This window comes from Phalaenopsis equestris, unplaced genomic scaffold (genome assembly GCF_001263595.1).
Source record: "Phalaenopsis equestris unplaced genomic scaffold, ASM126359v1 Scaffold001038, whole genome shotgun sequence".
Lineage (NCBI taxonomy): Eukaryota > Viridiplantae > Streptophyta > Magnoliopsida > Asparagales > Orchidaceae > Phalaenopsis > Phalaenopsis equestris.
In genome coordinates, this window is record NW_018165477.1 from 53,864 (window position 1) to 65,919 (window position 12,056).

Sequence of the window (12,056 nt, forward strand, 5' to 3'; positions counted from 1 at the left end):
GGCAAACCCTACACCAAAAATAGTGCCGACACCAAGACACCGAAGTGGTTAAAATTATCAGATAAAACAAGCTTAAGGGCTGTCTGGTAATTGATTTAAGCAGAATTTAACTTAAATCCATCTTACAGAAAAAAGGAAAAATTTTAAATCCTGGATTTAGTACTAATTTCTTCTCAATTCTTCTCAGGTTCCATCTTAAATCCCGGATTTACTAAATTCTGGTGTTGGCAGGATTTAGTAAATCTGAATTTACAAGATTTACTAATTTGTTAGAGCAGCCCTTAGTCTCCTAAGTTTAATTTAGAGTAGCAGCTAGGGTATAACTACCAATAAGATTTACAAGTCCTAAACTGCTTCGACTGGTATGGGCCAAGACTGGTATGTCAGCCTTCTTAAAGGTTTTGCATGCATCGTCCTATCTCAATTAATTTATTCTTGATAAAATACAAATGAGTACTGAAATAATTTATTTAGAGATGATTTACTTGTATGTGCTCGTCATCTATTTGTTTACTTCTTGCTAACATTGACGAACACCCTTCCTTATCTATGCCTGCAATATATTTTTGATCATTTACTTAAAGAACATGGCGCTTTCTCAATCCAACTTGTCATAGTATCATACCTTCCACCACATATAGTAATCTTACTTCTAATATTGGTGCAAGTATCTAGATCACACATGGCCTTAGGCTTCTAAAAAAGTAAAACTATAAGTTCAATGATGATGGCTGATCCCTATTTTTCCCATGAACTGCAAAACATTAGCTCATGAATTCCATGAAGTTTACGGTTTTTGTTTGAAGGAGCTTCGCTGTTTTTTTACTGTGAAGCTCCTTTAAAAGCTACGTCCACAGAACGGAGAAGGCCAGCTCCGATCTAAAACGAAGAAAAATTATCGTTCTTGCGAAACAACTTCGGGAGATGTTCAGGAGATGCCGCTTCACAAAACGAAAGCTTTTCCACACGTCGGCGTTCGCTGCAATGGATCGAAGCTCCACCGCCTTCTCGAACGAAACCTAAATCTCATTAAAAATTCAAGGAAGGAAAAATAAAAAAAAGTATACAAAAGAACTTTTTTTACTTAAAGAAAGGGTGCCAAAAATATTCATAAAAAAGTAAACATAAGTCTGCCATGAAAGAAAATGATTGTATGCAAAGAGAAATAAAAATAAACCTGCGGATCAGTGACAGAATGATAAAATGGAGATGCTGTATGGAAGACACCATCACACCCAGAAATTTCAGCATCAAAGGATCCCTCCTCTAATAAATTAGCTTTAAACAAATGAAGCCTCTCATTGGCTCCTTCAAGTGCTCTCAAATGTTCCGTTTTTCTCGGATCAGCTGAAGTATGTGAAACATGTGTAATAATATTCAGTAATCAAAATAAGAAAATAAATTCATAACCAGATCAACTGAAGTATATGAAACATATGTTTAACAATATTCAATACTCATAATGATAAAAAAATTATCTTCACCATAATTCATTAAAAGTAGGGTGGTGAATTTAGCTCGAAGATTGTTAACTGTTCGAAAATTGATTCAATTTTTGGCTCAGATTGAAATAAGAAAGCAGAGTTATGAGCCAAAATTTTGAATCGAATTTTTTCGAGCTGATTTTGAGTTGAGCTGGATTTCAAGCCGACCATAGCTTGGCTCGAAATCAGATTGTTAACAACCTTAGTGATGTCAGGGCTATGAATTTAGCGACTTGAGCTTAAATATCATTAATTGCTTGAAAGTTGATTCGAATTTTGGCTCGGATCGAGATCGGATCAAAAGAAATGAGCCAAAATTTTAGAATGAATTTTTTTCAAGCTGATTTTGAGCCAACCCCAGCTTCACTTGAAATCGAATTGTTAGCAGCCCTAATTAAAAGACTACAGAGAAGTAAAATCTGAAAACAGTTGCATATGTAGAATAAGGAAAGGCTTAATACAGATAAAGCCGCCAGGGGAAAAAAAAACAAGAAACAAGAAAAAATTATTATAGACATGCAAAGCGAATTTCCAAATGTTGCAATATGCTCCTCCCAAATCAAAAGCGTGCTTTCAAAACATTCACCATAGCTTTTCCCTTTCCATTAAGGCAAGACAGAACACGTAATTCATAGATGTCAAACTCTCCAAAAAATACGCCATTATTTTCTCCGATCTACTTATGAATAACTAGAAATCAACTGGACGATGATTTGCCCTCTTCCATTTATATAATCCCGGAAATTTTCTAACCTGACCCAAACTACTTCCGACCATCAATTTTTTTTTTCAGGCGCAATAAATTGCACAGAAACATTATATAATCAGCCATGTTTCGCTCATTAAAAAGGTTTCTTCTAAATTAGGGTTTAAGCGAGATGGAGATATCTAGAACACAGGAGGAAAAGAGAGAAAACAAACCGGGATCTCTCACTGAGGCTTTGACAGTATAGCCTCGTTGGAGAAGGAGCTTAACGAGCCACGAGGCGATGAAGCCGGAGGCTCCGGTAACGCAGACCAACTTCCCAGCTCCGCTCATTGTCAGTCTTCCGCCCTCTTCGAGCTTAGGTAAGTGGGTTGGCTCTTATATATAACAACGAGGAGGCATAACAACGTCAGGTCCTTCAAAATTTTGATATTTAGAGATTAAACATTCAGTTTTTTTTTTCTTTAACCGCGCGTGATTAAGCAAATTTTTTTTTGTGCGAATTCCTGACGTAGCTCTACGTGCGGCACAGGTTATTCCTGAGTCATTTTCAGTTTATTTCTGGATTATTTTAAATAATTTTGAAATAACTCAGAAATAACCCGCGGTGTTTATTTTTTTGTTATTTCTGGGTTATTTCGGGATTATTGAAAATAACCCAAAAATAACCTGAAAATAACTCAGGAATAAACTGCGCCGCATGTAGAGATACGTCAGGTATCCAGACAAAAAAATGCGGGTGTGATTAAGAGTGCATTTGGGCATCTTTTGCATTTCAGTATAAGTAGTTTATCCCGAAACCCGGCCCGCGGGTGTGTTTAGTGTAAAATTAGAACCGTGTTTTTGGATAAACAAACAAAACGTTTGATCTAAACAGTACTGCGACGTTTTCAAAAATGTCTCTGCACTTATAAGTTGCCCCAAATGTAGCATAAATTATTGAAACTTTTAAAAGAGAAGAAAAATATAAGTTGAAATTTTACCCTGAATTTTGATATTTGAGTGAGGATTTAAAAAAATTGATGAAAAAAATGATTGATTTGTAAATATCAAGTTTTGGATGGACTGTATGTAATTGTCCCCAAAGAGGACTTGCAGCGCCAGCCGGCGCGGAGTAACGTAGGCAATGACGGAAATGGGAAGCATAATAATAGATTTTAAAAATAAAAATTTAAATAAACTAATCTCGATAAAAACAATTAATTGAGCTTTTCATTTTAGATAAAACAGTTAATTAGATAAATATTTTAATCTTAAAATAATATTTTTTAAAAGTTTATTATTTTAAATAAATATTTATAAAATAAAATATTTTAAAAATTGTTATGTAAGTATTCAAAATCGTGTTAATTTTCCTTCTCCATCATCAAATAAAATCACTTGTTGAGCCAAAGATTTTGTTATAAATATATGTTGTTAAGATTATATTATAAAATTATAATTGGCTTCAACATAGGTTATGGGTTATAGCTTTATGGTGATTTTTTTTTTTTTTGAATTATGTTTGTTTAATTATTTTTTAAAAATATTTAATTTAACAAATAAATTTAAAATATATAAAATTTAATAAATATCATAATCTCAATTAAAAAATTTTAATGAAAATTATAAATTAATATTTTAATATAAGATTTTGCTTGATTAGGTGACCGGAGGAAAATCACTACATCAGTGGGCGATTTTGCGTGGCTGATATGACGATTTTGTCTATTTAAAATATTTTATTATTTTAACATTTATTTAAAATACTAATTTTATAAAAAATACTATTTTTAAAATTTTGTCTGATATTAATTATTTAATTTTTATTCATGGTAAAAGAAGCGAATGCCTTGCACTAGTTTTTCCGAGAAAAAATTAGATGAGATGATTCAAAATTTTGTTAATAATTTTTATTTAAATTGACTTTAGCATAAATAAAAAAAATTACATAAAAACCACACAATTCTTATATATTTACATATCTTACCTCTAACTATTTATATTTATATCTATTTCACTCAAAATTATAATATCACACCAAAAATATCAATATTATTTGCTTTTTAAAAGTAAAAAATATATGTTTATAATAATTTAGTGTATTAAATATAAGTATAAAAATTTGAGTATTAGATATGCAATTATATAATAATTAGGTGATATGTATGTAAATTTTTCATAAGATTTTGGATAAATTAAAAAAATTTATGTAATTTATAATTTATTTTAATAAAATTTTATTAAAATTCATAAAAAAACTATCAAAATTTAATGAGATTTTTGTTAATGATGAGTGATGTATCATAAAATGTATTATTTGAATAAAAAATTTGAGATTATGTGCTTTATAATAACAAAAAAGTATATATATATGCTCATCAATTATTTTATTTGAGAAATAGGACTAAAAGTTTTCTTAGGACTAAAGGCATGTTTATTTTTCAAATTATCGGCTCACTTTTTGAATCGGATTCATTGAAAGCGTGTTTGTTTTGCACACTTTCATCAATTGCAATTTAAAATCATGGTCACAATTACGCTTAAGCACCACAGCAGAATCAATCCCACATTCAGACACTTTGCCTGCGGGAATCCCTTTTGGCAAGACAAAATATCCCTTCTCGTACATAGACTAATTAGCAAAGCTTTTTGTGAAAGAAATTGTTTCGAGTTTATCCCATATCTTAAATATGAAGTTTTTACAAGATTGATGAGAAAAAAGAGAATAAAGATTAATTAGTACAGATGTCTAAAATCTTATTAAAATGATTTGTCCGATGTGAACATACGTATGAGATAATATTACGTGTTTTGTTATAATATATCTGAACTTCATGTACAAAAAAGTTGTAAATGTTATACAATAATCTATATGACATGTACAACCTCATTATATGAATTTCAGATGTTATAATATATATGAACTTCATGTACAAAAAAGTTAACATGTTTTAATATATCTGAACTTCATGTACAATCGTACATGAATTTCAGATGCATCAGAACAAAACACATAAGAATTTTTCCATGACTAGTATCATTTGTCTGCTCCCAACATTCACTAATGAGCTGATAATGGTGGCTTTGCAGGGGCAAACCAACATTGTTTTTAAGGGCAGGTATTACCCCCCTGGAAATAACATGGTTCTGCCTCTGGGACGAGCTATACGTGAAGGAGAGAAAGGGTGTCCCTATGGGGGGGCCTTTCAAGTATTTTTATTTAAGTCATCTTTCGAATATCTTATGTATATATTCATATTTCCATATATAGTACTCAAATTATAAACATCACATAAAAAATATTTCTATTAATAACTTTTTAAGAATGGAAACTACCTTCTCATGCATCAATATATCACACATAAGTATTATAAATGTAAATACCAAACTTACGCCTCATATATGCAAATATATGAGAACCGTGTGGTGTGCATGTAAATTTCCCTTTCTCTTTGTCATGTAACTTTGAGTTCTCATTTAGATAATTTTACTTATTTTATATTCTAAATATAATTTTTGAAAATTGAATAATTAAAAATAGTCCAAATCAAAATTTAAAATAAATCATGAAAGCAATAAATTTATCAAAATGGATATTAAAATATACAAATTATAAAGCGATTGAAAATGAAAGACGAACTAATCTTGAAATTTTGTAGAGAATAACATCAAAGGAAACAACGAATGCTACTTTAACAATTATATCAAATTAGTGTCAAATAAATAAACAATCATCCTATTTTCGAAAGTTTTGTCTTTTATATGAGAAATATTTGCGTGCGTAAGACGGACGCAGAGTTGCGTACATATTAGGTTATTCGAGGGTTACATGTAGGTGTAGTGCAGAGTAAGTGTAACCTACATGTACCCTTCGAATAACCTAATATGTACGCAACTCTGCGTACGTCTTATGCACGCAAATATTTCTCCTTTTATATTGTCCCGAACTCTTGGAATAGTGTTCAAAATTTTTTTAAAAAAGATATAATTTTGTTGTTTATGAATTGTCTAATTTTGCTAAGAATTGACGAATTTCATACTTAATTAAATCTATTTTATAAAAACAAAAATGCCGAGTCAACTTTGACACTATTTAATTTATATTATAAGCGAAGGGTAATTTAGCTATGGGGCATTTACATACATAGCACCCAATTCACATATATTTACATCTCTAACATCTAAATTTTATATCACCATCCAAATGTTTCATATCACACATAATATATCGCCATTTTTGGATACAATAATATATATGAAAATTTTAACTGTATTTTATCTAGTAAAATCGAGCCCACATGTCAAAGTGGTTGAATTGAGCTCACATGTCAAAGTGGTTGAATCGAGCCCTCATGCCGAAGTGGCTGAATCGAGACCGTCTGCCTAAGAAATTGGTCCAGCTTATCGTCATCTTTCTCAAAAAGGTGTATGAGACATTCCCGGTAAAGATAACTATTCAAGAAAGCCAACATAACCAACCAGAACATCAGTCAATTTTTCATTTAAAGACATCGCTAGACACTGAGATTCAATCACATCGCCCAGACATCGAGAATGGCAGTCGTACCGGCAATATTTTACATTAGCCGGCAGAGAAAAGTCAACAATATAGTCATTGATATCATACATTCACAATTTTAGATTATTCTCTATCGCGTGTATAAGAAAAACTAAAAAGAAGAACAATAAGAGATCCCTCTCTCATTTCTCCCTCTTCAGCTCTAAAGAAATCTCCGAAGAGTCACATTTCTCTGATATGTCATAAATTAATATTGTCGTCAAAGTTTCCTACAAGAATCTCTTTCATCTAATAAAATTCTTCCCAAAAGTTGTATGTTCTCACGAACAATATGAGACCCTATGTCTTAAAAGAATACAAAATTTTCAATTTTTTAAAAGTGAAATACTTATTTTTCCTTCATAACGTGACAAATATATAAAAATTAAATTTTAGGCAATATATATGTAAATAGATAAGAATGAGTTTAAATTTATATAATAATTTTTTGTCTACACGCAATTTATTATTTTGGGCATCCTAATGTCGGCAACAATAATTAGTGAAACTCATCAAAATATAGGCAATTTTGACCAGACTACATTATAACTCAGTAAAGGCATGGTCGAATCAACATGTATGAGTGCGTCCTCAAATAGATTGGATTGAATATGTGGTTCATGGATTTGGCCGTCGGTCCATTGGATTGTTTGGATGTAATAATAATAATAATATTATTATTTAACCAAATAATTTGATAAAAATATTTGTTTACAATCAGACTTTGTGGTCCATTAGATTGTTTGGGTAACATTTGAAGGAGGGCTCCGACGGTCGACTTTTTAGCAAATAAAAAAATACCAAAGACTAAGCTGTCCTATACTGCCCTCTTAAAGCAAGAGAAATATTGTAATTTTTTTTTTGGTCTTTCTATCATCTTTAAATAGGATGACCTTTTTTTTATGTAAATAGACCCTCTTTTAGCTCCCCTCACTTGTAATGAACGGTTTGATGGAATAAAATGGGCCAACGGGTACTCTGATTCGTCCCCAAGGGGAGCACGTGTTCTTCTTCTCTCAGTCCCACGCTCTATTTCTTAGGCACAGTCCACCCGACGGATTTGGATTCAACAATATTATTATTTTTCTAACCAAAAACTTTGATAAAATATTTTCATAAAATTAGACTTACTAAGGGTGATAAGTTGTAAGAAAGTTATTGTCTATTTGTTTAATCACATGAATGATCGTCGTGGGTCAATGGGATATTAGCAAGTCCTATGGAACCAGACAACTGATTTTTCCAAAGCACAATTGTCGCGTACTAGTTGTCGGGTTGACTTGCCAGGTTGATTTACCGAACTTACCTAACAAGTGGTAGTTGCCACATACTGTCGATTTGACCTATTGCATTCACCTTACGAGTATTAGTTTACTACATACCATTGTCGAGTCTACCTACTAGGTCGACCTTGGGGTGTGAATGAGTCAAGTCAAGCTCAAGTCGTGACAAGCTCAAACTCCGCTCGTCTCATTTGTCATATTGTCAGCTTGAGCTCCACTCGTTGTGGTATCAACCGACTCATGAGCTCAAACCAAAAATTTTAATTTTATGGAAGCTCACCAAAGAAGATTTTGGCGGCCAGAGGATTAGGAAGATTCGACAGTAGCTCAATGAAAAATGTATCAAAATGACTAATGGTTGACTAATCTAGCAAGCTAGTGAGACAGCTCGTCGAGCCCAAACAAGCTCTAGTTCGTATAATATACGAGCTCAAGTTTGAGCTCGAGCTAGTGGCTCGATAAACTCGGCTCATGAGCTCATTAATGAGTCGAGCTTGAGCGGGCCATACTCATTTACACCTCTTGGTTGCCCTGTCAAACTTACATCCTTAGAACCCTTTGTTGAGTAGCCACTGCTCAATATCAGCTACTAACAAGGAGAGGACATATGTCTATATCTAATTATGGTCATATTGCATATAAATCATCACAATATGACATCCATATACAGCGTGGACATATATCAAGTCGTACTAAATCCATTTAAGTCATTTTCTTTGTAACATAATGAGAAAGAAAAGCATCATTTTGAGCATTATAAATAGAGATAATATCTCACATTTCAAGGAGGCTCCTTAATTTTTAAATTATGGTTTTTTCCTGGGCTAAAATGCCTGATTCAAGCTCTTTGCGAAGTCATTTTTCATTCCACTGTTTCTACCTTCTTCATGTGTCAAACGTAGATTTTGTGAAGCAATGAACAGTTCCTATTCCAATGATCGAAAAGGATGTAACGGTTTGCTTAAATAAATAAATTATATTTAAACATTATTTTTGGAAAAAAAAATGTTACATCAGTACTCCACACGTAGAAGTAACGTGCGTAGCCAATGAAATCACGTCACGACATATCACACGACAGGGAAAAAAAAACGGCACAGTAACACGGGGAATATTCCCCCTTGTGTTATTCATGTGCTATTGCGTGTTATTCATGTGTTTTTGCGTGTTATTCATGTGTTATTGATGTGTTATTGTGTTATTATAGCACTAAGAATATTCTCAGGACACAATAACAAATGAATAACACACAATAACGCCTGAATAACACGGAGAATATTCCCGACAGAGGAAAAAACGACGCAATAACACGGGGGAATATTCTCCCCCGTGTTATTCATGTGTTATTATGTGTTATTCATGTGTTATTGACGTGTTATTGTATTATTATAACACTAGGAATATTCACAATACACAATAACACGTGAATAATACACAATAACACATGAATAACACAGGGGGAATATTTCTCATGTTACTGCGCCGCTTTTTTTTCTGTCGCGCGGGATGTTGTGGCGTGATTTCATTGGCTATGCACATTACTCTACGTGCGTAGTACTGATGTAATATTTTTTCTTGTTTTTGGCAGTTCGGCGAGTTCAATTCTCTTCATGTAATTCCAAGAGAGCTCTGACTAACCATAGCTCAACTCACATAGTTGGGAGTCCAGTGGTAAGTTCACCTTGGAATCTCGGGAACCAAATTTTAATATGGGATAGGACTTCGCTCAATTCTTGGGTGTATTGTGGGGCTCACTTCGGAAACCTAAGCTAAAACCAAACCAAATTTAAAATTGCAAATAAAACTACACTTAAAAAGTAGTTAAGCCCAACCACATTTAAACTATAACTAATTCAAATATAAACCAAAACCTAAAATTGAAACATTAGTCTAAATTATCTCCAAATGAAATTTAATCTAAAATAAATCACATTCATTACAAGACTGAAGTTAAAAATAAGTCAACCTAAACTGAACTCAAGTTAAAGCTAGATCCGGCTTTAGTTAACCAAAATTTGACTTAAATTAAACTTAAAATAAATCTGGATTGAACTTCAGACTAACTCAAGTTCACCTAGCTTGAAACAAATTAGCTTGAGTTATCTTAAGCTAAAACAAAAGCCAATTTTTTTTTTTATTTTTTTTAAGAATGGCCGAAGGCTATTATACGAGCTCCCATCATCTCTCATGTGCCTAAGAATTCGAGTACCACACCCTAAACTCGAGGGGAATTGAACCGCATATCAGAGGGCACTTACAACTGACAAGTAGATGTCCGACCAACTGATCTGAGTAAGCGACGCATCAAAAGCCAAACTTAAAACTAAACATAAACACCAATTTCACTTGGTCTGAACCTAAATTAAAATTAAACAAATTTAGCATAATTTGAACTATCAAAATTGAAGTTAAAATTAACTTAATTTGAACTAACATCTGATTAAACCTAATCACAAACTAAATTTAATCAAAACCTAAGTTTAGATCCAAGAGTAGAACCTAACACACCTTAATTTAAACTTGAAATTAAATTAAAATCACTTAAATCTAAGCATAAAATCTAAACAAAATCCCAAATCTAGATAATCTAAATTAAAAGCTAAACTAAACCTAAATTAAATTTAAACACAATCTAATTTGAACTAAAAGTAATCTAAGCATAGCCTGAATCTAAATTCAATTTAAAAAGAAAGTTACGCTAAAAATTAATTAAATATATAAATTAAATCAACGACGAAATAAAATCTTTCATAAGCACTCATTATTATTTTTTTTTAAATTTTCATTGTTTAACTTTCTTCGTAAATCTCATCTTTTTTATTCCCTCTCATTTTCAGATCATTTCTATGATTTATTTGAAAAAGAGAATTATACGACAATAAGACAAGTTCAAGACTCTAAGTCTTTTTAAAAAGATCCTAAAACAACATATTTATTGTTCAATTATACCACAAATAGAGTTCATGCATAGATAAGATTAAAAAAATATTCAATTATAATTCTAAGAAGCTTTCAGTATAATACAAACATGTATAATATATTCAATGAAGAAAACTAAAGTATATGAATGACATTGCATTATTTTACCTTTAAAAAATGTATGAAATATATAGTCAAATGATAAAAAAAGATAATTACATATATAGCACTTGAAACATTGCAATTTATAAAACTAACACACTCTTTGATCAATTTTTCAAATTCTCACTCAAATATCAATTCACAATTAAAAACCCAACCTATAATTTTCATTTAAATGAAATTCCATAAGGCTTGATTGTGACACACATAAATGCATTATTTCTATAGTTAAAAAAATAGCCTTTGTGCTAATTTTTTAAATAACAATATTGCAAGTTGGATGTAATTACTTATACCTAAAAAAAAAACATACATACATACCACTTAATTTATATGTATTTACATATCAAATTACTTTACCTATACATGAAAAAAATGTGAATTTTACTTTTTAAAAATAAAAATGGTGATATAGTACTGAACTATTGGGTCAGGTTATAGAGGGGCGTCCTTTCATCTGGTCGACCCATTATTGAGCTCAGCAAACTTCTAACATAACATCATTAGGGCTCAACATCTTTTCGATATTTTTGATCTGATATAAAAATATACAATTTAGTTTAGATATAAATAAAAAATTTAAAATTTAGAGCTTTAATATGTAAATAATCAGAATTGGGTGGCATGTATATAAATGACATTAAGAAAAGAAAAGAAATTTATAAATTGACCAAACAATTCTTTTATAAATAGTATCTAACCCATAAACTTTAATATTTATGTTCATAACATTCAAATTTCTAACACAACATAAAAATATGAAAAAATATTACCTCAGAGTATTGATGCATCAGTACTCCAATGAGAATGTGCCACGTATATAATGATCTCACTATAATGTCACATGACAACTCCTCATTGAAATACTGATGTATGAGTACTTCTCAATAATATTTTTCTAAAAATATCGCTTTACTAATTTTTTCAAAAATCAAATGCAACTTTTTTCGTACATTTGTTTA

At 31.3% G+C, this 12,056-nt stretch overlaps 1 protein-coding gene across 1 annotated transcript in view; it reads right to left on the reverse strand.

Moving 5' to 3' along the window:
• Nucleotides 1–2,554, reverse strand: part of LOC110032846 (cinnamoyl-CoA reductase 1-like) — a 4,859-nt gene extending 2,305 nt beyond the window's left edge. The window contains exons 1-2 of the mRNA XM_020736613.1: nt 2,406–2,554; nt 1,178–1,347 (exon numbers count right to left, since the gene is read on the reverse strand). Of these exons, the coding sequence (XP_020592272.1) occupies nt 1,178–1,347; nt 2,406–2,523 (288 nt within the window). The 5' untranslated portion in view covers nt 2,524–2,554. The remainder of the gene's footprint in view (nt 1–1,177; nt 1,348–2,405) is intronic.
• Nucleotides 2,555–12,056: the final 9,502 nt, after the last annotated feature.